At 62.9% G+C, this 24,724-nt stretch overlaps 2 protein-coding genes and 1 long non-coding RNA gene across 7 annotated transcripts; 2 read left to right on the top strand and 1 right to left on the bottom strand.

Moving 5' to 3' along the window:
- Positions 1 to 2,958: 2,958 nt before the first annotated feature.
- On the bottom strand, positions 2,959 to 23,697 carry LOC119155035. Its single transcript, XR_005106591.1, has 3 exons — positions 23,589 to 23,697; positions 15,927 to 15,932; positions 2,959 to 2,969 (listed from the first exon to the last, which is right to left on the bottom strand). It is a non-coding gene; the product is annotated as an uncharacterized LOC119155035 (long non-coding RNA).
- Positions 3,933 to 13,295, top strand: RSPO4 (R-spondin 4). Of its 4 annotated transcripts, none has more exons than XM_037403182.1 (6): positions 3,933 to 4,033; positions 4,409 to 4,449; positions 7,827 to 8,015; positions 8,333 to 8,476; positions 8,573 to 8,758; positions 11,965 to 13,295. In XM_037403182.1, the coding sequence occupies exons 2-6, from the start codon at positions 4,413 to 4,415 to the stop codon at positions 12,036 to 12,038; spliced, it is 630 nt and encodes a 209-aa protein (XP_037259079.1). In that variant the 5' UTR covers positions 3,933 to 4,033; positions 4,409 to 4,412; the 3' UTR covers positions 12,039 to 13,295. The 4 variants fall into 4 exon arrangements, with proteins under 4 accessions (XP_037259079.1, XP_037259078.1, XP_037259077.1 ...); XM_037403181.1 differs by having other exon boundaries at positions 4,409 to 4,482; XM_037403180.1 differs by lacking the exon at positions 3,933 to 4,033 and having other exon boundaries at positions 4,126 to 4,449.
- Positions 14,817 to 23,593, top strand: ANGPT4 (angiopoietin 4). 2 transcript variants are annotated; one of them, XR_005106590.1, is made up of 9 exons: positions 14,817 to 15,393; positions 19,680 to 19,835; positions 20,082 to 20,203; positions 20,563 to 20,795; positions 21,195 to 21,310; positions 21,783 to 21,884; positions 22,018 to 22,122; positions 23,039 to 23,169; positions 23,251 to 23,368. XR_005106590.1 is itself a non-coding variant. In XM_037403178.1 (9 exons), the coding sequence occupies exons 1-9, from the start codon at positions 15,073 to 15,075 to the stop codon at positions 23,409 to 23,411; spliced, it is 1,509 nt and encodes a 502-aa protein (XP_037259075.1). In that variant the 5' UTR covers positions 14,820 to 15,072; the 3' UTR covers positions 23,412 to 23,593. The 2 variants fall into 2 exon arrangements, 1 of the variants encoding a protein (XP_037259075.1); XM_037403178.1 differs by having other exon boundaries at positions 14,820 to 15,393; positions 21,956 to 22,122; positions 23,251 to 23,593.
- Positions 23,698 to 24,724: the final 1,027 nt, after the last annotated feature.

Genomic DNA, 24,724 nt, shown 5'->3' with positions numbered 1-24,724 from the left:
AGCTTCCCGGCCTCGCCAGAGCTCTGCTTGCCTGGGGCTGTGCTGCCCTGGGTGCTCTTCATATGCCAGAGCACAGGGAAGAGCGCCCGGCCACGCCAGGCTCCTGTGTGGGCAGCGAATCTGCAGCTTGGCCTTTCCCAGCAGAATTCCCTGCGCATCTGCTGAGCTCTGAGCTCTTGGGGGTCATGGGCAGTGCTGCCACCACGGACCCAGGTGACGGAGGCAGCCATGCCACGGGGTGCCCGGCGAGGGCCACGGTGTGGTGTTAGGTGGATCCGGCATTTCATAAGCATGGGGGAAAGGGCCTCTGCAGGGCTGGCGCAGGGAGCGTCTGTGACTTTCCATTCCTGTGGGAAGTGGGCTGCCACTGTCCAAGCATCTGGGCTTGTTATGATGGGAGAGGAATGCCAAATATTTTTCTTCCTTATCCACTACCATCCGCTCAAACCCTCCCCTGATCAAACCCACATTCATCACTTGCGATGCACGAGGGCCCCTGCTCTGGAGCAGATATCCCTCCTAGAAGCTGCTCCAGCCCCCAGGGCTGCAAAAATCTCAATGGAGGGAGAAAACCCTGCTTTCATCCAGGGACTCCCTCCATCCCATGCCCCTTGCTGTCTCCTTCCCCCCGCTGCCAGCCAGCTCCAGTCATTTCATTTTCACTTTGCTGCCTTGGCCAGGAGCACCCATGGTGCCTATATCCCTGTGCCAGCATCTGTGGTGCCAGCATCCCAGTGCCAGCATCCCTGACTGACCTGTAGCCCTGGCAGGACTACGGTGTCCCCTCCAGAGCCCCAGGCATCCTGAAAGCAGCCCCTGGGGTGGTACCCTGGGGCGCTGGCTGTGCCGGGAAGCAGGCGGTGCTGCCTTGGAGGCTCACCAAAATTTTTCCAAAGATGAAAGCATGCTCAAGTGTCAAACAAACTTTCCAAATTATCTTCCTGGACACTTTCTCCCTGGTGCTTTGGAAGACAGAGGAGGAACATTTCATTCCCTCTCTGCTGGCGTGGAGTGGGGCTGCGTGAGGAGCTGGGAGCTGCCAGCGGCACCCGCAGGCTCAGCCTTGCTTCTCCCCGGCATCACCCGTGAGTCACTGTGGTTGCCGCCCCAGCACCATCAGCCAGGCTCCCCCCACCCTCAGCCCCCCAAAACATCTCCCAGCACAACAGAGAGGTTACAGACACCTGACTAAGTAGCAGACAACACATCATCCCTTCCCACTGCAATTTTCAGAAGACTGGTCATAAATAGCCAAGTGAAGGCAAATGAGAGGATTTCTCTGCTCCCTTGGGGACACCCAGCATCCCCAAGCGGGGATGCAGGAGCAGCAGCTCTGCTGTCCTTGGCATTGCACAGCTCAGTGAAGAGCTGAGCAAATTGCCACGTGCTGTCCCCAAGGACCCAGTGCTAATGAGAGCCATCTAATTAGCACGTTCCTCCTGCAAGGGGGCTCACCCTGGCAGGGCTCTCTCTGACATCCACTTGCTCGTGCCAGCAGCCAGAGAGCGTGACCGGGGACAAGGCACTTCCCTGGCCCTTGCAAAGCATTTTCCTGCCAGGTCTGGACAATGAAAATTTCCAACCATCTTCTGAGGAGCTGGCCTGGCCCCGCCACGGGGCACGCTGCTGCCACAAGCCCTGCCAGGGTGCAAGCCCAGCCGGGCACCCGTGGCTCCCCCCGGCCACAGCCATCCATCACCGGCAGCCCCTGCAAGCACCGGTGCAGCTGCCTGCAGCCGTGATTCGAAGATACTCAAGTCTTTCCAATGTCATTCCCATATCTATATTTTCCTCAGCTCCTGTGCTGGGATGGCACCGCCAAGCCCATGCCCATGCCCATGCCCATGCCCATGCCCAGCCGACGCAGATCTGCACTGGGGACACCATGTTGTGGGCTTGCTTGTTTATGGAAAGTAAGGCTGAGCCAGATGCTGAAAACCTGCATTTTATGGGTAATTTTTCAATTTATTTCACATTGGCATTAGAAGAAACGTAAAGCAATCCCAACTGTTATTACTCCTGGTTTCCTACTGTGAGGCCAAAGGGGTCTGAAACGGCTCCTTTGTTGTCTCAATCATTAACTCTTTGGAGCGAAACATGGTGGTGCTGGATGGGAGTGGTGGAAGGAGGTATTTGGGGGGGCTTGGGGAGAGGGGGAGCAGGAGGGAGAAATTTATGGGGGTAGAGAGAAGAGTAACCCATATGGGCTCTCCCTGGGCACCATCGGGTGCCCCAGGACACTGATGGACACATCCACTGCAGCCCTGCGGGTGGCCCTCCCCCGTGCAAAGAGTTTGCTGGTGCTCAGCAGCCCCCCAACCCATTTGTTCCTCCCAGGTAAAGCAGAACCAGAGTATCCCAGGTGGGAACGAGCCCGCTCCAGCTGCCCTCAGCCTTGCCTTCAGGAGCAAATCCCAGTAAAACTGATGCACCCTGCAAGAGTGAAGCAGACAGAAACTCTCCATTAGCTGACTGGAAGCCATCAGGACCAAGGTCCAAACCCCAGCCTTTCCGTGGCACGAGTGGGGACACAGTGTGCTGGCAGAGCCACCTGAGCACAGCTCAAGAAATGCTGGGTTTCCCCCTGAAAGATGGGAGAAAATTTTTTGCCCTCTTATTTCCCTGTGCCCCACAGCCCGCTGGGCTGTGGGATGGGCAGGTGTGTCGGCATCTGTCCCAGGGATGCTAATGGGGCAGGGTGGTCCTGTGTGCCCGAGAAGCCCCCTCTGTGCCCTTGGAGAGGGGTGTGGGGGGCATAACACGCTGGTTTGCACTTGCTAATGCGAGGGGTGGGTGCACTGCTGAGCGCTACCGTTGGGGCTGTTGCCGGTGGCCAGTGGCCCTGGAGCCCTGGTCACAGGGTCACCAGGCTGCTCCAGGGCATGGCTCCTGGCACAGGGCTGGCATGTGCCAGCATGGTGGGGTCAGCATCTGGACCTCACAGGGGACCCGCAACACTGGCATCGTGGCTCGCTTAGGGGTACCTGGTGAGCGAGGTTGTGCTGACAAACCCCTTCCCTTTCCCACGCTGCCCCCCACTCCGGGCATCCAGGAGCCACCACGGCATGTTCTGGGGAGCAATGGGTGCGGGTGGCCACGTGGGAGCCAGCAACAGTTCAGTGCAGCTCAACTCACACCAGCTCAGCTTGGCTCAGCGCAGCTCAACTTAGCGTGGCACGGCTCGGCTTGGCACAGCTCAGCTGGTCTCAGCTCAGCACAGCTCAACTCAGCTCAGCTCAGCTCGGTTCAGTGCAGCTCAGCTTAGCGTGGCACGGCTTGGCTTGGCACACCTTGGTTTGGCTCGGCTCAGTTTAGCGTGGCACAGCTCAGCTCGGCTCAGCCCAGCTCCTGCAGCTCAGAGGGAGGTGAGTTACAAGGCGCTTGGAAAATCGGAGTCAGCTGCAATTCTGGGGCAGCCAGGGCAGATCCACAGCGGCCATCGGAGCTGCCGGAGCCCCACCGCGGCTCCCAGCCGGCCGGCCTGCCGGGGGGCTCGGCCCTGTGGGGGGCTCAGCCCTGCCCGGGGGGGGTCAGCCCTGTGGGGGGCTCAGCCCTGTGGGGGGCTCGGCCCTGCCCGGGGGCTCAGCCCTGTGGGGGGGTCCAGCCCTGCCGGGGGGGTCAACCCTGTGAGGGGCTCAGCCCCGTGGGGGGCTCAGCCCTGCCGGGGGGTTCAGCCCCGTGGGGGGGCTCGGCCCTGTGGGGGGCTCAGCCCTGCCGGGGGGGTCAGCCCTGTGGGGGGCTCAGCCCCGTGGGGGGCTCGGCCCTGTGGGGGGCTCAGCCCTGTGAGGGGTTCAGCCCCGTGGGGGGCTCAGCCCTGCCGGGGGGCTGCCCCCACCCGCCCAGCCGTGCCGGGCCAGGAGCGGGGGCCGAGCCGGGCGGGCTGGCGCAGGCAGCGTCACCCGCCTGGCTCCACCCCCCCATCGCAGGGGGCTCCGGCGTGACCCCGGCGCTGGGATGGCAGCGGGACAGTCGCACCGCGGCGGGACAGCGGGACGGTTCCCAGCCGAGCTGGTGGCCGGGCGCTCCGGCGGGGGTACTCCAGCCCATTTGCTTGCAAGTCGCTTTGTTGCTGCTGGGGGATTTTTTTTTATTATTATTTTTTTGAAGGGGGGGGGGTGAGGGGGGGCTGGCACCGGCTATAAAGGCAGGGCTCCCCCAGCAGCCGGCATTCCCCATCACCATGGGCGCTCCCCTGCCCTGACAGCCCCTGCCTCCCCCGGGCTCGCCGTCCTCGCTGCCTTAGCGTGGCCCCGGGGTGGGATGGTGTGAGCTCCCCCCACCCCACCCCCGGCTGGTTCTTGGCAGCAGGCGAGCCCGCCAGCCGCTTGGATGATTTGATTTCTTCCCTGCCCGAAATTACTCCTGCCCAGATGCAGTGGATAATATTCATGTTGCTGTTATTCATCAGCTCCATGGAAATGCTCACGCAGAACCGATGGAAGAAGCAAGGTACGGTGCGCGTGGCTGGCTCGTCCCACTCAGGTACTGTGGAACAACTGGGGGCTGTGGGGCTACCGGCTCCCACCAGCACCAGGGCTGCCTGTGCTGAGTGGGCAGGAGGTGACAACCGGGGCTGATCTACGCCTGGGGCTGGAAGGAGCTGGGAACCAGCATCCCCCCAACCTAGGCTCTCGGGCCCCATTGGAGCCCAGGCGCGTTCCCCTCTCAGGCATGGCACGGGGCTGGCTCAGAGGTGTGTGTAGGAGGCAAAGCGCAGCCCCATGGCATTGCCTGCCCAATGCCAGCCCTGCCCTCCAGGCTGGCAGGGCTCAGGGGGACGCTGGCTGGCATGGGGACCAGCTGTGCAAACTCCAGGAGAGACAGGCACAGTGGGGATAGTGCGGAGCTGCCTGATTTGCTGATATTTCCCTTCTCCGCTTAATGCATTAAGTGCGTGGGGAGCAAAACCTCCTGGAGGGATGCTCAGAGCCACTGCGGGCACTGCCTGTCCCCCCGCCCCATCCTTCGCCCAAGCAGAGGCACCAGCCGAACCGCTGCTTGGTGCCAGGGCAAGAGCAGGGTGTGTGCCGAGGCTGTTCTGGGGCATGTTCACCCCTCCGGTGGGCACTGGCTTGTGTTCCCTTGCCAGGCAGTGCCGGCCAGCTGCAGGGAGTGGGGCCAGGGCTGATGCTCAGCTCCATGCTGGCAGCAGGTTTTGGAACTGGCATGTGCCAGGGTAAAGACAGAACCTGATGGGGCTCTCAGGGTCTGGAGGTTGGAGCCCAGACAGCTTTCCATGCGGCTGTTGCATGTTGAAGACACGCAGAGGCAGTGGGTGCATGTGATTATAGGGGTAGCCAGGCTGGCTGACAAATGCCCCAGGTGGGAAACGGCCTGGCACTGAGAGGGGCTCAGGGTGCCGCAGGCCAGCGCTCCAGTTGCTGGTACTTGTTGCTGAGCAGCCTGATGCTATGGGATGCACGGCAGCCTCAGGTCCTGGCAGCACCCAGGGGTCTGGCTGTGGCTCTGCACCTGAAATCTGTTATACCTCCTGGTACAACCAGTGCAGAAGGGCTGGCGCAGTCTCTGAGAGCTGGGAGCGCCGTGGGATGCTGCAGCACCCCACAACCACCCCAGTGCCGCCGGGAGCCGCCTCCAGCCGTGCTCTGCTGCCGCAGAGGGATGGTCCAGGCAGCCCCATGCCCGTGAGTCTCCCAGTGCCTGCAGAGCCCATGGCGGCAGAGCTGGGCTCAGGGCAGACAGTGATGGGTGGTGTCGCACCGGTGTCTGGCACTGCTCAGGCACCCTGGTACCCTGTGTGCCCCCTGCCCAGTGCCCACCTCAGCTCAGCCCTGCACACCAGGTCTGCAGTCACCGCCGGGCAGGGGGAGGTGAACCCACCAGCCATCCCTCATTTCCCTGGTCCCACGGTTTCTGTGTGAGCCACCTTGTGCAGCACAGCCCTCTGCTGCTCTGCGGCGGTTCCCCGGCTTTGCTCCCAGTGGCACAGTCACATGCCATGCCATCAGCCCTGAGGCTTGTGGAGTGGAGGAATGGGACCTGGCCAGCTGAGCCTTACCCTGGCTCCACACCATGGGGCTATTTTTAAAGCTGGTGACAGGAACGAGGCCCCAGAGCCTGTGCAGGGCTCCCCACCTTCCCTGCCCCAGATGGGGGTTGGAAGGAGACTGGCAAAAAAAATAAAATCATCAAAAAGAATTAGGGAAGGGAAAGAGGCTCGTAAATCCCTGGGTCTCCAGGGAAGCTGCTCCAGCTGCAGCCAGGAACACGAATGTTGTCAGCGTTTGGTAAATATGTAACGGAGACCATAACAACTTAATGGATCCAAGGTGCCTTGTTAGCGCACTCCCAGCAGACGCAGAACTAACGAAGCCTCCTGGCCAGGCCACACCACACTGTGCTGCTGCCCAAGCCCCTGTGCCCCGGCAAAGGGATCAGGATGAGCCAGTTTGGGGACAGCTACATGGCACAGCTGCACCAGGGGCTGGCTTGCACTGGGGAAAGTTGTGCTAGCAACCAGCACACAGGGCTGTGAGGCATCATCTGCCAGCAGCTCCCCAGCTTCCCCAGTACAGACCTCTGCTTTCCATCAGCGCCTCAGCCCTGGCTGCTGCAGCCGTGGGGCACCTTCTGCTGTCAGCTCCTGGGAGTCAGGGAGGACCAGTGTCAGGCATCGCTCCGGGGGCTGAAACCGATGTCCATGCTGGGCAGCACCCAGTGCCGTGTCTTATTTGGCTCAGCCTCACTTGTTTGGCTCTGCGAGGACCAGAGCTGCTCCACAGCACATCCCTCCAGTGCCTGCCAGGGCCCGGACCTGGGGGTCTGCCTCAGCCCCAGGCTGTCCCAGCCACAGGCACTGGGCTCTGCTCTGGCCAGGCAGCCACCTCCTTAGGCCTTTGCTACATGCAAAAAAATCTTAATGTTCTAAAGTCTGTGGTCCAAGCGTGCTGTTGCTGCTGCACAACACGAGCCTTTGCTCAGGAGCACGTGGGGAGCCCACGGTGCCAGAGCTGAGCAAACTCTTCCCAAGCCAGCCAGGCACAGGAGAGGCACGGCCGCCTGCGCGCAGGAGCTTGGTGGCCCCTTACTGAGATGCCCAGCCAGCCTGTAGGTGCACAGACACCAGGTGCAAGTGGCCCCCAGTGCTCAGGGCTCAGCTACCCAGCTCCCAAAGTGCCCCTGTGCTGGGAGCATCTCTCCAGGCTGCATTTCTCTGGGTGCAGGGAGCTGGCTCGGGGAGGAGGAGCGGTTGGCAGGGTCTCTGTGAGCTGGGGCTGCAGGCTAGTGGGGGCTGGCACCCTGTCCTTGTCCCTGGGAGCAGAGGCCACCTCAGGGCCAGCTGCCAGCACACAGGTTGGGAGCACTGCAGACAGCCAGGCAGGCAGCTGGAGCAACCAGACAGATCCTTATCTCCACTCCTCTTGAGCCTTTCCAAAATGCTCTTTGTCCCCAGACACTTAACAGGCATCAACTAATTAATCCAAGCCAGAGCATATTTCTACCCACTGACCAAGCTGCTGTTTAGCTCCTGTTAGGATGCTTCCCATGGGATGGGCACAGCTGGTGGAAGGACAGGGCTCTGGCTGGCACCTGTGGGCAGAGCTGGGCACAGGGCAAACCCTCAACCCTGGATGGGGTGACTGAGGCAGTGATGTGGGGAGCAACAGCTCCATGTGTCCCCACGCTGCCAGACCGGGGAGAGGCAGGGATCTGGGGAGTGGAGGGAGGTGTTTGCAGGGAGACAAGGCAGTGCTGTCACCCTTGCAGGTTGGAGAGGGGCTGCCACAGGGCTGGGACCGTGCCTCGTGCCGCAGCTGTGCCATGCACGTGTGCCGCAGCCCCCCTCCTCCGTTTGTCCCCCGCAGTGAGCGCTGGCCTGCTGGAGAACTGCACGGGCTGCGTCCTGTGCTCGGAGGACAACGGCTGCATCACCTGCCACCACCGGCTCTTCCTGCTCATCTGGAGGGATGGCATCCGCCAGTACGGGATGTGCGTCCACACCTGCCCTCCCGGCTACTTCGGCGTGCGGGGTCTGGAGGTCAACAGATGCACAAGTATGTCCCATGCCAGCCGGCGTCCCCCGCTGCTCCCGGTGCCCTCGCCTCCCCTCACCACCCTGTGGGTCCCAGCGCTGTGTGAAGGGCTGTGGCTGCGTTTCCCGCAGCATCCCTGGCGGCACGGAACCGCAGAGAGCCAGGGGCAGCCGGGCCATGGCGCTTCCTCCCCTTGTCCCTTGGCCAGAGCTGCAGCCCGCACCCCGCAGGTCTGCAAAGGGCTTTGGGGCCCCAGTGGGTACCTGGGCTGCCGGCACCAGGCTCACCATGTGCCAGCCCTCGGGCTCGCCTGGCTGACCAGCCCTCCTTCCCGGCAGAGTGCAGGTCACCCAGCTGTGAGAGCTGCTTCAGCAGGGACTTCTGCATGAAGTGCAAAGACAAGTTTTACTTGCACAAGGGCCAGTGTTTTCGGCAGTGCCCCCCCAGCACCGCGGCACAGCCCGGCACCCGTGAGTGCCAAGGTAAGCAGCACCTGCACCCCATGCCGGTGGTCCCTGGGGATGTGCCTGGTGCTGTGTGGTCATCGTCCCCATTCTGCACCCCTGTCCCCCCCGCAGAGACGTGTGAGCCGGGTCCATGGAGCGAGTGGAGCGCCTGCACCCACGAGAGCCGGACCTGCGGCTGCAAGTGGGGTGTGGAGACGCGGGTCCGGGAGGTGCCAGCAGCCGCCCGGGAGGAGGGTGCTGCCTGCCCAGCGCTGCTGGAAACAAGGAAGTGCCGCATGAGGAAGCACTGCCCAGGAGGTGAGCACCGCACTGCCTGCTGTCCCCAGGCGCCGGGGGTGGCTTCACGCCTCTCTGAAGCGAGCCTCGAGGTGCATGGCGGGAGGGGGTCAGTGGCGGCAGTCTGGCGGTGGCCGGAAAGCCTGGCTGTCATCTCCCAAGCATTTTGAGGTCAGTGGCTGCAACTGTGCAATTCTGGAGAAAGCCGCCGTCTCAGGCACATGTGCTGAGCAGCCCTGGTGCTGGCACTGGTGCTGGCTGCAGGGCTGGCGGGGACCCCTGTGGGCAGCACGCCAGGCTGGCTGCTCCCACCCCACAGCCCCCAAGACCGCCTGGGACTGGCCAGTGTCCCTTTCCACTGCTGGGCTGGGACAGGCACTGGCGTGAGCCACCACAGTAGGACGAGGCTGCCAAGCTCCAGCTCCTGTCCTGCCGTGCTTGCAAAGGAAAAGGCATGGCTGGGGCTTTCTGCACCACAGCTGTGAATGAGGAGGGTTGAGACCCCCAGGGTAAAAACCTCCAAGCCTCAAAAATACCTGGAGCGGTCATGGAGCTGGAGGGCATCACCCAGGGGATTTCTGATGGCCAAAGCTTTGGTTGACACCCCAGGGCAGGGTCCTCCTCCATGGCTCACCCAGCCAGATGTTTGCCCCTGCGCCTCCTCCCACGGTGGCAGCACCGTGTCCCCTGGGTGGGGGGCTCCCAGCCACTGCTCCCAGCACCCAGACCTGTTGCGGGGGCCAGCCAGGCGGCGCAGGCGAGGGTGCGTGGCGGGCGATGGGAACCAGGAGGTGGCTGATGTCATTTTTGGATGCAACCAGCTGGACTGAAGCTGTTTTAATAAATCTCCACTTAATAACTGGCAGAAAGGGGGATTGCATGAGATACCGATCTGTAGGGCCTGGAAGGAGATCTGAGCCGCTGGCCCCAGCGGCACAGAGGTTTGCGGTTCAGAGCTGCGGGCTCACTGCGTGCCGCGGAACACGCCGACCGGCACCGCCAGTGCGACGGGGGCCAAGGGCGGCGGAGGAAAGGACTGTGCCAGGGGGGGAGGGGGAAAAGGATGGAGAAAGGGGGGCAGTAACAGAAGACATGCGTGCTGGGGCTGGGGCCACGGAGCCACGGGAGCAGATTCATCTCAGCATCATTGATCATAAATAATATTTCCCTGCTGACAGCACAGAGGGGCTGATTTCCTTCCCCGCCCAGGCCCCGACTCGCAGCTTCGGGGTGCCAGGTGGCATCGATTTCGGGGACATTCCCCTCCCTGACAGGCTGTGTCGGCTTTGGACCCGGAGAGCTGGTGACAGTTTGATGTGGCAAGTTTGGCGTGGGAGGACAGGCTGCTGTGGAGCACCGTGTCCTGCGGCGCGGTGCCGGTGGGTGCCTCCAGTGCTGTGACCACGTCCAGCCCTGCCTGGCACACAGCAGGTCCTGACGACAGACACCACAGTGCTGGCGCTTCAGAGGCGCCCAGTCTCATCAGGTGACTGAGAAGGCAATGGCACCCTGGAAAAGTGCTTGGCCTCCCGGCTTTGCCCGGGCCACCCGCTCCTGCAAGCTGGGAGCCCTGAGGCCACGGTGATGGGTGCAGGGAGTGGCAGGGCTTCTCTCTCGGGTCACTATCTGGGATCAGCTCCGGAGACCAGTCTGGCCCCAGGAAGGCAGAGGGAAATCCCTTCAGTGCCCAGGGAGCAGCCCCCACTGCCCCCGCCGGGTGGGCAGGAGAGGGCAGCCCCTCAGCGTCTGGCAGGCTGGCCTGGCCACCAGCTCCCGGACAGGCTGCTCCGTGTCCCCACCAGGGCAGAGCGTGCGTCTGCCCTCGCTCCCAGGCTCCTGCCCACCCGGCCAAGTGCTGGGTTATGGGATCCAGATGCTGGAGGAGGACGGCGAGTTCACTTGATGCAGCCGAGACACCCGCAGCCCGGGTGAGCCAGGGAAGGCAGTGGGACCCGACCGTGTGATGAGAGATTTGTGCCACCACTTCTGAGCTGTCTTTGGGCAGCTGGAAGGCAGAAGCATCTGCACTTGGCTGAGGCACAAAACCCCTCACGCTGCTGTAAATCTGCCTTGTGTGTCTGCCACGCTCTCCAGACGCTTGGCGTTCGTGCTGTGCCCTCTCCTTTGTGGGTGGCAACTGTCTGGGAGATCAGAGCTGAAAAACAGAGTCGGGCAGGAAGAGAGCTGGAGCCCTTGGAAAGGATCGGTGACAACGGTGCTGGCACATGCAGCACCAGCCAGTTGTGGTCCCTGTACCGCTCACACTGGGGAGAGCGGCACTGGACCCCACTGTGTCACCCAGCTCAGGGTCAGGAAAGCACATGGTGGGCACAAGCAGGAAGGAGAGGAGAAGCTGCCGGGATCTGGGGCAGCTGTTCCACTCCCTAGCATGGGCTCCCCTTCCTGTCAGAGCCCACAGCATGGCGGGGCTTATCTTGCATCCCTGTTTGCTTTGTCGGTCCCGCAGCGACAGCTCAGCCAGCTGGAGGGTGCTTGGGGCAGCCCCTGGGGGCACGCAGAGGTTTGGGTCCCAGCAGCCTGACCGCACAGCGCCGAGTCCCTGGCGGGCTGTCAGCGGGTCAGCCTTACCGGGATGCAGCCAGGCTGCGCTGGTGCGTGGCTCGTGCCACCTGGACAAGGAGCATCCACACAGGGAGGGCATCCCCAGGGAGATCATTAGCACCTATGCCTGGATGCACACTGAGGCCACCCCGCAACCCACCATGCCCAAACCCTCCTGGGGGCCGGCGGGATCCTGTGCCAGCCCACGATGGTGGGCAGCACCTTCCTCCAGCAGGGAGGCACGGCCCTGCACGGTGGCAGAGCCCAGCATGGCTTGGGGATGTTGGTGCAGCTCCTGTCCTGCTCTGACATCTGTGGCCCTTGCTCAGAGGGAAGCTGGGGTGCGCCCAGGCAGCCCCCTAGTTTGTTTGAGCTGGCTTCAGCCCATTCTGGGAGGTTTTGGGGGTATCCCTGGCCATGGGAGCTGGGGGGGCAACGCATCGGTGTCCTCTGCCCATGCCACCGGCACACTCAGACCCCCTGTAGGCCCACGCGGCTGTTCGGTGACCTGGAGAGGGCTCTGGGGTACCCCAAATCAGGAAGAGGGTCCTGTGCTCACACCCGAGGGACGATGTGGGATCCACATCCAATGGATGGGGCTCAGGCTGGATTTTGCTGCCCAGTCGACAAGCGAGCCCTCCTTTTCTCCTCCTTTTCTCTTCCAGAGAAAACTGAACCCAAAAATAAAGGCAAAAAGCGACAGAAGAAGCCGAAGACAGAAGCACACGCGGGTACCTAACGGCACTGGCACGGGAGCTGGGGCAGCACGGCGGGAGCCAGGCGGGAGCTCTCTGTGCCATGGCCAGCAGCACCAAGAGCTCCCGACCGGCTCCCACCGTGCTGCCCCGGCTGCGTCGCCCCCATTTTTCCATCCACAAAAAAATTGCACAATTTTCTCCCCCTCCTCCCCTTTTCTTTTGAGACAATTTATGGCCTGTAAAACATTTCCTTTTCAGAAAATCTAATTTGCAGTGTCCAAAGCAATGCCCTGGGGCTCGGGGAGGGGGTGACTCCTTTATTTTTCTGTTTTTCTCTCTCCCCCAGCCTGCTTGGCCCCTTCCCTTGCTCCAGCTGGGTGGGATGGGGTTGGTCCTGGGGTAGGACCCCACTGATGAAGACGATGCCTGCCTGAGTACCGTCCCTCAGGGCTGGGAGATGCCCTGTCCTCATGGGATCCTGATTGCACATGGGTGCTGGGGTGCACAACACACCACTGACTTGCTCCGGGTGCTGGACTGGGTCCCTCATCCTCAGCCACCGGCATGGAGGATGGCAGGACCCCCAGGATTGAGATCCCTCTGGGGACCATGTCATTGCTCACAGCAGCCCAACCTGGTGCTCAGCATCCCCACAGGCACAACTGTGGGCCAAATCCTGCCATCCTCAGGCTCACAGAAGGGCTGGAGGAGCTGCTCTTCCCAGCTGGATGCAGGCACAGAAATTTGGGGTGGTTGTGGCCGCGTTCGGTCCAGGACAGGGGTATACATGATGCAACTGCAGCTGCAGGAGGAAGCCTGGGCAAGGGATGCTGCTGCCTCCTGCATCCCACAGCCGGGATGCACTGGGGGCAGCCCCCCCAGCCCGCTCCCAACCATCATCTGTGGCATGACCTGGGGGTGCTGAACTCAGCTGTGCCAGCCTATCCTGCCAAGCCAGCTGCCATACTCGTGTCGCCTGCAGAAATAAATGGTGTGTGTCTGTGAGACACGGAGGGCTGTATCAGCATATTTGACACGTGTTTGCTCAAATTGCTGCTCCAGCCACAGGCATCTCTGTATTTGGGGGTTTGCCAGGGTCAGAGCCCCCCATCCCTGCTCCAAGCGTGGGCAAGGGGAGGCTGGGTCTGGCAGTGGGGTGTAGGGGCTGCGAGGGCCACACGGACCCTTCAGGGTGAGGGCACTGGGTGTCAGCATTGAGCTAGCCCCGGGAGCCAGCACGAAGCTGCCATAGCAGCTCCTCCGTTTGCTTAATGTCAAATAAATATATTAAACCTCCAGCATCCCTCTCGTCTCCCTGTTTTCCTCATTTCCATGAGATGCTGCTGGAGGGGGGTGCAGATACTGGCTGCAGCCACGGCATTACCCCTGCATCCCCAGCCCCGATGCAGTGGGCACAGGTGGTGGGCACGGCAGCCTGGCTCTGTGCCAACTCATGGCACTGCCAGGGGTGCAGGAGCAGTGGTGCCCCCCCGAGCCCCTCCTGCACTCAGCCAGACCCAGACCCTGATGTGAAGGGAAAAGCATCATCGGCATCAGACCCCTCCGTCCTGCAACGTCAGTCTGTGCCTGCAGGGTGGCTGTGGAGGGAGGGGGCACCCTGCACCCTGCCCTGGCCCCCGAGCACTGGCCGAGTCTGGGGAAAGATTTTATTTTAAAGTTTTTATTTAAAGCATCACCAGCATCACTTGGTGCCCGAGCCAGTGGCTGGAGCAAGCAGCAAGTGTGTCACCAGGACTGCTGCCCTGCTGGCCACTGGGCAGCATGGAGGGGCTCAACCACCATTTGCTAACCGGGTGGGAGCACCGAGTCGCACAGAGCCACGCCAGCTGGGCCCAGCCACATCATCTGGCGATGGTGAGGGCACAACCACCGCATGCTGACCCCACGGCAGCTCCAGCATTTGCCTCACAGGGCCTGGAGCACTCTGCTCACCGGGCAGCCCTGCTGCGTGCTGCAGCCAATGCTCTCACCAGCCGTTCCAGCAGTCGCAGCATCCCTGGCCATCCCGCAGTGACTGGCATGGCAGCAGGGTCTCTTCCCTGGCTCCAAGCAGCCTGGTGTGTGCGGACAACCCTGTGCCCCCCATGCTGGGAGAAAATCACCCTCTCCTGAGATGCTTGGGCATCCCCATGCCAGGTGTCCCCACCATTGTTTGTCCCCTCCTGGGGTACGCAGCCTAGATCTATCCCAGCACGTAGGCTGGAAGCCATGGTCATGCCTGGCTCTGGTGGGTGCCCACCATGCACAGCCACCCCAGCTCCCAGCAGACCCCCATCCTGGGAGCTGGGCACTCTGAGCCCTGCGCAGGATCTAGCAGGGTCCTGCCAAGCTCGGCCTGGCTCATAGCCCCCGTCCTGGTCCCCACGGGCTCATCCCGCGACTGTGGCAGCCAAATCCAGGCCTGGCTCCCTCCAGCGTTATAAATAGCCGGGTTGCGGGGAGGGAGCTCTGCTCCCCAGGATGGGGGTGCCCCAGGGGCAGCAGGTCCCAGTGGGTGCTGGCTGGGAGGGACTTGCCGAGTGCTGGGTCTGGGGGGTGTGAGGGCTCGGTGCTGGCAGCTTGGCCCGGCAGGCTGCCATGGGGCTGCCATGGGGCTGGCACTGCAGGAGGTGCAATGAGCTGTGCAGAGAACGGCCGGGGGGGGCTGGCGGGTGCCTGTAGCTGGGGGAGGGACGGGGGCTGCCTGTGCGAGTGTGTGTGCAAGACATTTATAGATCACGTGTGAAACTTGATCTCCCCGCAGTGGGCTTAGGAGGAGAGAAAAAAGATAGAAGTATTGTTTTTAAACAGATTTTTTCCTTTGTTTTTCTTTTTTCTTTTTTTTCCCCCCTCTCCCCCTGCGAGGGCTGCGGCCGCCTGGTGATAAAAGGCCGGGGCGGCCAGAGCTGGCTCAGAGGGAGGAAATGCCGAAATTGCAGCATTTCGACTCGGCGGCGAGCGCCCACTGACCCATCCCGGCAAAGAGCGGCGTCGCGGCCACCCGGGCAGCGGTGGTGCATCCCCACCCGCAGCACCCTGCTCTGCCCCCCCCAGCACCACGGGGACCCCCACGCCATGCAGGCGCTCAGCCTTGGCCTCGTGGCCCTGACCTGCGCCACGACGGCACTGTGCGCAGCCGGAGCCCAGCGCCGGGCGCTGGAGGGGGGCAGCCGCCGGCATTACCACCGGGTGCAGCACGGCCACTGCAGCTACACCTTCGTGCTGCCTGAGGCCGACCCACCACCCTGCCCGGCTGCCCCCGCCGCCCCCAGCCCTGCCAATGCGCTGCTGCAGCGGGACTCACCGGCCGGCACCGTGCACACCGGCCACGGGGCCACCCAGCGCCTGCGGCACCTTGAGAGGATCCTGGAGAACAGCACCCAGTGGCTGCTGAAGGTAGGGTGCGGGGCGGCGGGGGTGCGGGCAGCAGGGTGGCACAGGCAGGGGTCCCAAGTGTGCAGCATGTCCATAGGGCTGCCTGCTCCAGCTCCCCGCCTGCTCCGGGCTGCCGAAGGCAGAGCTGGGTGCCAGGGGCTTTCACACCCACCCGAGCAGCAGCATTGTGGCCAGGTCAACGTCTGCAACCTGGGCCTGATCCTGGCCCATTTGCACCAGGAACTGTCTCCTTGGAGGGGCTGGGTGCTGCAGCTCATGGGTGCTGCAGGTCACCAGTGCTTGCCACTGCAGCTGTATCCCTCTGCCATCCCTGCTCCTCGTGGTTCCAGATGGGCTGGCATACCCTGGGGCTCAGGGCTCCCTGTTCTGGGTCAAGACGGGGCCTTGCTGGAAAGCTCTTGGGAAGGGTTTTTGCAGGTGGCAGAGTGAGGGACCTAAGGGCAGGGGCCACCAAAACCCCTCCAGCTCCATCGTTTTCCCACTTAATGGGCTTTGCAAAAGCTTCTGGCATTTGGTGAGACTTTGAGCGGGACCTGTGGCTCTTGGGTGGCCGTGCCACACGTGGGCAGGTTGCAGGGGGCAGTGGGGTGCCACACTAGAGGGGCTGCGTGCCACGGGGATGCTCCCCACTCTGGCTCGCCCCATCCCCACTGCCTGAGGCAGGAAGCAGCATTTCCTTCCTGAGAGCTCACAAGCGCCGAAGGAGCCCTCATCTGCGGCCAAGCACGGCCGCCTGCGTCAGACCCAGGAATAGCTCCCAGCCGGCTTGTCCCAGGGGACACCTTCCTGGGGGTCCACAAACCCCACACCCAGGCGAGGCAGCAGCAGCAGGACCCTGGGTGCCTGTGCTGATAAGGCAGCAAACAGCTTGTCCCCAGCTGTCACTGACCCTCCAGCTGAGTGGCATCAACAGCCCAGCCACATCCACGTCGTGGCAGTGTCCCACTGGGGTGCAATGGGACCTGTGTGCCTCTGTCAGTGGCACTGTGAGATGGTGTGTGTCGAGCCCCCGCAGTGTTTGGGGCCAGGCTGGAGCCAAACACACCAAGCAGGGGTCCCGGGGCTGGTCTGTGCCAGCCACGCTGCTCAGCGAGCCTCCCCTGGCCATGGGGGACAGGGCAGGCATCAGGGACATGCAGGTCTGTCCCCTGTCCTCTCTGCCATCCGAAATGACAAATTCCTCAAAAACTGGGAAAACACTGAGCTATGGCTCCACTGACAGCCAGCCTGGGTTGTAGCAGAGGGACTGGCAGAGCCAGCTACCACCTGGCTGGTGGCAGCAAATCTCCATTGCTGCAGGACCTGCTGGATCTGCTGTGCATGCACAGCCCTGGGGTCCCTGCGCCCAGGGATCCCTGCACCCTGAGGTCCCTGTGCCCTTGGGGTCCCTATGCCCTTGGGTTCCTGCAGCCTGGGGGCCCTGCACCCTTGGGGTCCCTGCACCCTGAGGTCCCGGTGCCCTTGGGGTCCCTGTGCCCTGGGCTCCCTTTGCCCTTGGGTCCCTGCATCCTGGAGTTCCTGCTCTGGGGTCTTTGTGCCCTGGGGTCCCTTCTCAGTCATCCCTGTGCCCTGGGTGCTCAGGCCAGCTCTGAGCTTCCCTCACACAAGAGCAGCCTTTGGGCATGGCTGAGCAAGGCAGGGGGCTAGGCGTCCCACCAGAGGTGCACATGGCCCTGCCCAGGAGCAAGCAGCCACAGGCAAAGTGGGGTAGCACATCTGGGCAGCTGTGGACAGTGATGCCCTCCGCTGCAGCCCCAAGGAACAGAAGGCAGTGGGGCACTGGGCAGCCAGGACCCCATCCCACCCCATCCCATCCCACAGCGTGGCCCTCTCCATTTAAAGGCAGCTTGCAGCTATTTTTTTTTCTGTTGTTCCTTGGCTTTCTTAATTTAACTGGAGCTGCCCAGGGAGGCTTGTTTTGGTCGGACTCCAGGCCTGAACAAACAAACCGGGGCTCAAAGGAGGCATCGGGTTTGGGGACAGATTGTAAACAACACAGCATCCCTGTCTGCTCTGCCCTGGCATGGGGACGCCACTTGGGCTTCCCAGACCTCCTGGGCACCCCCAGCACCCAGCTTCCCCCAGGAACCCCATCTGCAGCACTGGGGTGCTGAGTCCCCCTCCCCACGTGCAGCCCCCCATGGCTGGGAAGGGCAGGGATGTGGTGAGGACCCAGCGCACAAGGACACGTGGCTTCTGCTCGCCATCCCGTTGGCCGTGTATGTCTCAGGAGGAATTAACTTTAGTTCAAACACAAACATTCGGTGGTGCCACTGGGTCTGGGGTGGGGGGGGGATTAGGGTGGAATGGGGTCCCCAGCGGGGCAGGTTGGCAGCTCTGGGGTGCCTGTGGCACAGGGGCTGATGCTGCTCACCCTGGCATGGGTGAGGGGTGCAGGCGGGGAGGGGGCTTCTCCCATGCCTGGCACAGGGCCCCCCCCAAGCTGGTGCTTGTGGGCTGCTTGGAAATGCTAGGGCAGGATGGGGACAAGGACAGTGGAAGGATGCAGCTGCAAGAAAGCAGCACAGGATCATCCAGCTGTGGGCAACTGGTCACTGGTAGTGAGACAGTGGGGAGGGTGGGGTCCCTCCTGCACCAGGGCAGCATTTTGGGGTGACCCAGAGCACCACAGTCTCCCCTCCAGCCCCTCTGCCCTTCTCAGGAAGGGATGAGGCTGGTGGGACCCTCCCAAGCCCAGGTGAGCCCCGCTCACCTCGGCATATGTGGTGAAAGGGGGGTGATCCCATGTTCCCTGTCCTCTGCACAGAGCCTGTCCCACTTGGGTCCTTTGCGCCACCCATGGCCGGGGACGTTGTGTCCTGCTCCAGCCCCAGGTGCTCCCAGGGCCGGGAGCTGGGGCTCCATCTTGGGCTGCGCTCAGCCCTCCCCGTGCCAGCCTGACCTTTTTCATGGGTATGTACTGCCCTCGGGCTCAGAGATATGTTTATTTAAAAAAGAAAAAAAAAAAAGAAAGCAAGATTAAGAGGGAGAAAAGGCCTCCCAGAGCCCTGTGAAGCAACAAGATTAACGACGTGGTTAAAGGGAAACTCTCCAGCAATCACTCAGCTCAGTGAAATGTTTTCCAGACGTGGCTCTCCGACCTTTCCCCGCTTCCTCCCCGCGAGCATGTTCCCGTGAGGGAAAATCCCCAGGGAAACGGGGTGCAGGCATGCTGACCGGGATGCCCAGCCCTGGGACCCTCCTGCCCTCTGTGGGTGCTTGTGGTGGGGCAATAGTGTTATCACTGCCCGGTTCTGGGGAGGAGGGAACGGGTCCTCACTGCTGCCAACCAGATTTCATCATGCACAAACAAGTGCAGAGCAGCGCTCTGGCCCGCTGCCTGCCCTGCTCCTGTGCTGAGCATCCCGGCACTGCTGCCTGCTTGCTACACTGCCCAGAGAGCAGCATCCCAGACCCGTGCTGGTCCCACCTGGTCCACAGTCCCAGGAGATGTGCAGGGATGTGGGGCTTTGCCGGCACCAGCTGGGAGCTCAGGCAGGGAGCAGGATCCGGGCAGTGTGGGGACAACAGGACCTGTGGGGTAGATGGAGCTGGGCAGCCCCCACCCCCTCCTGCTCTTGGGGGCCGCTTTCCCACCGTGGGCGGCAGCACAGCCCCTTCCGCTCCCTGCGGCTCCCGCCAAGGGACCATGCCCCCAGCGAGGCCGTTGCCCCAGGAATGGGAACCTCGTGGCAGGGCCGCCAGAAATAGAAAAGCCTTTGGGAAAGGCGGCTCCCCCATGGGCTGGGAAAACGGAAGCGACATCTCAGCTGTGTCCGCAGCCAGCTTCTTCCCAGCCCCGAGCGATTCCCTGTGGCGAGGCAGCACCAGGCTCCAGACACCCACCTTCCCCAGCCAATGGTGCCCCCCCACCCTCCATGTCCCCAGCCCTGGGAAACCAGTGCCCAGAGGCTGGCAGCTGATGCCGATGCCAATGCCGATGCCGGGCACTCCCTGCCCAGCTGCTCAGCACAAGCCACCCGGGCCAGGCAGCAGCCCCAGCTTGCCAGCACACCCGGGCGCACACAAGCCCGTGCCAGGTCCCAACTGGCTCCACAGCCCAGGAATCTTGGCAGCCGGTGCTTGAGGGGGCTGCCCTGCTGCGGTGCAGCATGTGGGCAGCTCACTCAGTCCTCCCGATAAGCTTCAAAGGGCCCCGGGATGGGTCATTCTGTGCCGAAACACTCCCAGGGATGTGTCAAGTGGTGCCAGGCTTGGCCAGTGTGCTGGGGGAGGACCTGGCAAGCTCCCCAAATGACCTGCCGTATCCCCACTCCCCTCCACAGCTGGAGAGCTACATCCAGATGAGCATGAAGCCGGAGATGGCGCAGCTGCGGCAGACGGCGGTGCAGAACCAGACCGCCACGATGCTAGAGATCGGCAGCACCCTCCTCAACCAGAGCGCCGAGCAGAGCCGCAAGCTCACGAGCGTGGAGGCCCAGGTAAAAGGGTGGCTGGGGTGCACAGCACACGTGTCCCCATGTCCCCACCACCCCTGGGACTGTGGTGGGTGGCATGGTTTCTCTACTGCTAAAAGTGGGGCGATTCACCACGGTGATGCATTGTTTAGTGCCCCAGTGTATGGAGGTACTGGGGTTGTGTGCCAAGAAGCGTGAGCCCGGTGACATCTGGGGACATGGGGTGGCCCTGGCTGCTCACACCGACACTCCCCTCTGCTGCTGGGGCAGGTGCTGAACCAGACATCACGCATCGAGATGCAGCTACAGGAGAACTCCCTGTCCACCACTAAGCTGGAGAAGCAGCTGCTGCTGCAGACGAATGAGATCCACAAGCTGCAGAACAGGAACAAGTATACTGGGCCTGGGGTGGCTTGGGGACCCCCACAGCCCCCGGGTCCCTCCCACCCCAGAAGTGCGGCTGCATTTTGCTGGGGGGGGCTTGAACTCCTCCAAGGGCTGGCTGGGGTCCCTGGGGCATTGCCCAGCCCCAGCACAGCGCCCCAGGCTTTGGTTTCCCCTAGCTAAGCACATCCCAGAGGTGCCAGGCGGGGTGTGATTTGGTGGGTGCAGCAGGGGATGGGGACAGTTCTGGGTCTCCACAGACATCCTGGGGCACAGCAGCTGGAGCTGGGTCCACTGTGCCACCCACTCCCTGCCCAGCTGCTGAGTGCAGACACAACCCCCCATCACCGCTGCCTCCCCCTTTCAGCATCCTGGAGGTGCGGGTGCTGGAGATGGAGACGAAGCACCAGGCAGAGCTGGCGGGGGCCCGCTCGGAGAAGGAGAAGCTGCAGCACCTGGTGAGCCGGCAAAGTGGCACCATCGAGGAGCTGGAGAAGTCGCTGCTGGCTGCCAGCACCAACACCAGCCTGCTCCAGCGCCAGCAGCTCCAGCTCCTTGAGACGGTGCAGAGCCTAGTGCGCCTTGTCTCGCAGGGCAGAGGTGAGCCGGCAGTGGTGCAGGCAGGGTGCAGGCAGCAGAAGAGCTCCTCGCCCTCCCGAGAGGGTGCCAGGGTGCTGTGCCAGCCCCTGTGCTCAGCTCAGGTGTGGGTGACTTCGCCCTGAAAATGAGCCCTGCATCCCAGCCGGGGAGCAGGTCCGAGCCCCAGGGGAGGGTCCGTGGCCCAACGCCGTCCCCAGCTGTGGCAAATCCCCAGGCTTAGGCTGGAGGCAGCCCCAGCGCAGCACGACCCCTCACCCAGCCCTAGGGAGACAGCACAGAAAAAAGAAAAATAATCTGTGAGCACAGAAGTATCCAAAGGGAGAGGGAAAGAGCAACAAAACCAGGCAGGGCTGCGGGACCGGTGGGGTTTCTGCCGTCTCACCGTCCCCTCTGCTGCAGCCCCACTGCCGGGGCAGCAGCAGCTCTTCCAGGACTGCGCCGAGGTGCGCCGGGCGGGCATCCATGCCAGTGGTGTCTACACCCTCCACATCACCAACCTCAGCGAGCCCAAAAAGGTGAGCATGGCCTGGAGGGAGCACCTTGGGGTGCTGCTGAACCCAGTGCCACCCAGTGCACGCTGGCCCTGGAGCAGAGTGGGTGTCCCTGTTGCATGGCAACCCCATCTCCCCTCACCGGGGCACTGCCCCCCACCCCATTTGCCCATGAGGGATGAGGTGTCTCGGGGGCTGCAGAGGGGGTAAAGGCAGCAGCTGCCAGGTGAAGGCAGGGCTTGCACAGCCCTAAATTGATTTTAGAGGTACCCCCACTGATGGGTGCTGTGCCCCAGCCCCTGCCCACAGAGGGAGGAGAGACCCCCCAAGCCAGACACTGGGCATAGCACATGCTCACCAGCCCCTCAGCAGCCTCTAGCACCCATGCAGCACCCATGCTGGGCTGCCCAGCCCTTTGGAGGTGCACCCAGCTGCCCACCCCAAGCCAGCCCTCATCGCCCCGCTCTGCAGCCCACCCTGGCTCTCCCCACTGCAGGCATACTGTGACATGGAGATGGACCGAGGGGGCTGGACAGTCATCCAGCTTCGTGCCAACGGCAGCCTCAGCTTCCAGAGAAGCTGGAAGGAGTACAAGCAGGTCTGTACCTGCCCAGCAAGGGGGACACCCTTGGGGGCACCCTGTGCTTACCCACCCCGTTGCTCCCCCAGGGCTTTGGGGACGCAGCAGGCGAGTACTGGATGGGTAACGAGGCTGTGCACCTCCTGACCAGCCAGGCACCCTATGCCCTGCGCATCGAGCTGCAGGACTGGGAGGGCGGCCAGGTCTATGCCCACTATGGGAAATTCCAGCTGGGAAGCGAGCAGCAGCTTTACAGGTAGGAAAGAGGAAATGTGGGGGACGGCCGCCCAGCTCACCCCATCTCCGGCTGTCCCCAAGCCCCACAGGCAGCCATGGCCATGGGCAAGAGCTGACTGTGGTGCCCCAGGGAGGTGCATGGCCCTGGAGGGGTGCAGGATCACACGGGGCTTTGCTGGGAGTTCCTGGTGGGGTTCTGCCTAAGCAGAGCTCCCTCCAGGCGTTGGAGGAAATCACTGTGCCACCCGTTCCTCCTCTCCCTGGGCTCCTGAGAAGTAGATTTTCAATGCACAGCATTGCATCAGGGCAGTGGGATTTCCCATCCCAGCTGGCAGCCCAGCATGGTGCCAGCCAGCAGCCAGAACACTCGCACTGTGGCTTGCTGCTTGGGCAAGTGGGGGTGACATGACCATGGCCACCAAGTGTTCCCAGGGATGCTGGGCATCCCCAGGCTGCTACACCCGTGTCCAAGGAGGGGTGCTGCGCTCCTGCTGCCAGGCTTGTGAGGATGGTGTATGCGCCGGGCCCCTCAGCACAGCCACAGGCAGGAGGGTTGGCAGCTGGGTGCTTTGGTGCTGGGCTGGAGATGGGACCAGACTCCAGAGATCCCCTGCACCATGCATCCTGGGCATGCACCAAGCTGACCCCAGCAAAGACGATGGGAGGAGCCTTGGGGAGGTCTCTCCTGCCCCAGTACAACATGACCTCCACCCCTGGGGACCCCAGGACAGGCCCTGCAAGCCAGCAGACCCCAGCCAAGCTGGAGCTGCAGGATTTCTGCCTGCATCCCTCCGCACCAGGCCTTGCTCAGCATGTGGCACCCATGGCCTTTGACACCCCCCCGAGCAGGGCTGAGGGGCTTTGTGACCCGCCCCAGCAGCAGCCAGCTGGCACTGATGGTGGCCATGGCCATGTGGTGCCGTGCTGGGCGGCAGGCTGTCGCTGCAGGACTACAGTGGCACAGCCGGGCAGCAGAGTGGAATGGCGCTGCAGGGCACCCGCTTCAGTACCCGTGACGCCGACAATGATAACTGCCTCTGCAAGTGCGCCCAGATGCTGTCGGGAGGTGAGTGGGGCAGGAGACCCAGACAGCACCCATGGGTGCCCACCTGGGATGCCACCCTCCCACCCCGCTCCTTCCTCGCAGGCTGGTGGTTCGACGCCTGCGGTCTCTCCAACCTGAATGGCATCTACTATCCAGCCCGGCACAACATCCGCAAGCTCAACGGCATCCGCTGGCACCACTTCCAGGGGCCCAGCTACTCCCTGAAGGGCACCCGCATGCTGATCCGACCCACCAGCTTCTAGCGTGCTGGCAGTGGGGCAGCACCGTAACCGGTGCCAGCCTGGCACGGAGAGAGGGCTCCAGGAGAAGGGATGGTTGCAGGAGACTGAGCCCTCCCAGCCGCCGCAGGGGAACTTTTCCCCCAGTTATATTTTTTACTCTTGTTTATCCCATCTTCCAAGAGCCTGCACATTAAGGACCAGAGGGACCCACAGGCAGTGACAAGGGGCTCTGGTGCTGCAGGAGCTGGTGTGGGGGCTCTGCCTTGAACCAGCCCCTCTGCAGTGGGCTTCGGCACATGGAAACCACTCGATCACACCTCGGTTTCTCTCCCTGTCCTGCAGGGCCTCCGATTTTTGTTCTGGGGACAGGGGTCCAAGACCTGCCGGGCCCCCCTGCACACTCAGCTGGGCTCCAAGGCACGACAGGGGCTTTGCCTTATTTTTGGGCATTGCAAAGCGCCCACCATCCCGCTTTCCCCATGGGATTAGGGGAGCTGGAGAGGATGGGTATCCTCACGAGTGCAAGAAGCCAGTGCCATCCCTCCTGCCCAGGCATGGCTGTGCAGGGGGATACAGGCCATCCCCTCTGCCGTGCATGGCCCAAGCCACTGTCCCCATGCAAAGCAGCACAGGCACTGCTCCTTGCAGGATGGGACTGAGCGCCTCCAGCCCCCAGGGTGCACGAGATGAGCAGGGGTTGTCTTTGGGGACCCTGGGGGGACCAGCCCTAGGCTGGAAGGTGCTCGCTGCAGGGGGGCTGCACTGGCAGGGGCAGGCAGAGCCCCAGAATGGGCAGGTTAGGGCTGAGGGGTGGCAGGTGGGGAGGGGGCTGCAGTTTGTGATGGGGTTGGGGGGTGGGAGGTGGTGGGAAAGGTCCTGGGAGTGGCTTTCAGGAGGATCTGAGCTGGGGCAGAGGAGGGAGGAGATGGGCATGCAGGAGGGGGAAGTGGGGCATGGGGCAGGGACCTCTTGCCCACGGTTGCATTCAGAGAGCAAACCCACGCTGAGGGCACTTTGGGGAGCAGCCTGGGAGGAGCAGGGTGCAGAGCAGCTGGGTGTCCAGCTGGGGCCCCCCAGCCACCCCCCCAAATGGGAGGCTGGAGGCACTTTTATTTTTGTACTAAGACATATTTATTTTCCAAGCATCAACAGGGCATGAGTGGGTGGGGTGTCCCTGCATCCCATCCCCCCAGGGCAGGCATTGATCCCCTCTCCTCAGCAACTGGGACAAGGGTGGGCAGAAGGGCTGTGGGACAGGGCAGGACAGACAGACTCTGAGCATCCCAAGGGGACCCTGAGCCCTGGGCAGCTCAGTGCATGGGTGAGCCCACAGG

Source organism: Falco rusticolus, chromosome 10 (genome assembly GCF_015220075.1).
Source record: "Falco rusticolus isolate bFalRus1 chromosome 10, bFalRus1.pri, whole genome shotgun sequence".
NCBI classification, from domain to species: domain Eukaryota; kingdom Metazoa; phylum Chordata; class Aves; order Falconiformes; family Falconidae; genus Falco; species Falco rusticolus.
This window is presented reverse-complemented; position numbering and strand designations above follow the sequence as displayed.

Coding starts and splice junctions, on each gene's coding strand:
- RSPO4 (XM_037403179.1), top strand. CDS start 4,371: ATGCAGTGGATAATATTCATGTTGCTGTTATTCATCAGCTCCATGGAA. Junction 8,477..8,572: donor CGGCACCCGTGAGTGCCAAG/GTAAGCAGCACC, acceptor TCCCCCCCGCAG/AGACGTGTGAGCCGGGTCCA. Junction 8,759..11,964: donor GAGGAAGCACTGCCCAGGAG/GTGAGCACCGCA, acceptor TTTCTCTTCCAG/AGAAAACTGAACCCAAAAAT.
- ANGPT4 (XM_037403178.1), top strand. CDS start 15,073: ATGCAGGCGCTCAGCCTTGGCCTCGTGGCCCTGACCTGCGCCACGACG. Junction 21,311..21,782: donor ACCTCAGCGAGCCCAAAAAG/GTGAGCATGGCC, acceptor TCCCCACTGCAG/GCATACTGTGACATGGAGAT. Junction 23,170..23,250: donor CGCCCAGATGCTGTCGGGAG/GTGAGTGGGGCA, acceptor CCTTCCTCGCAG/GCTGGTGGTTCGACGCCTGC.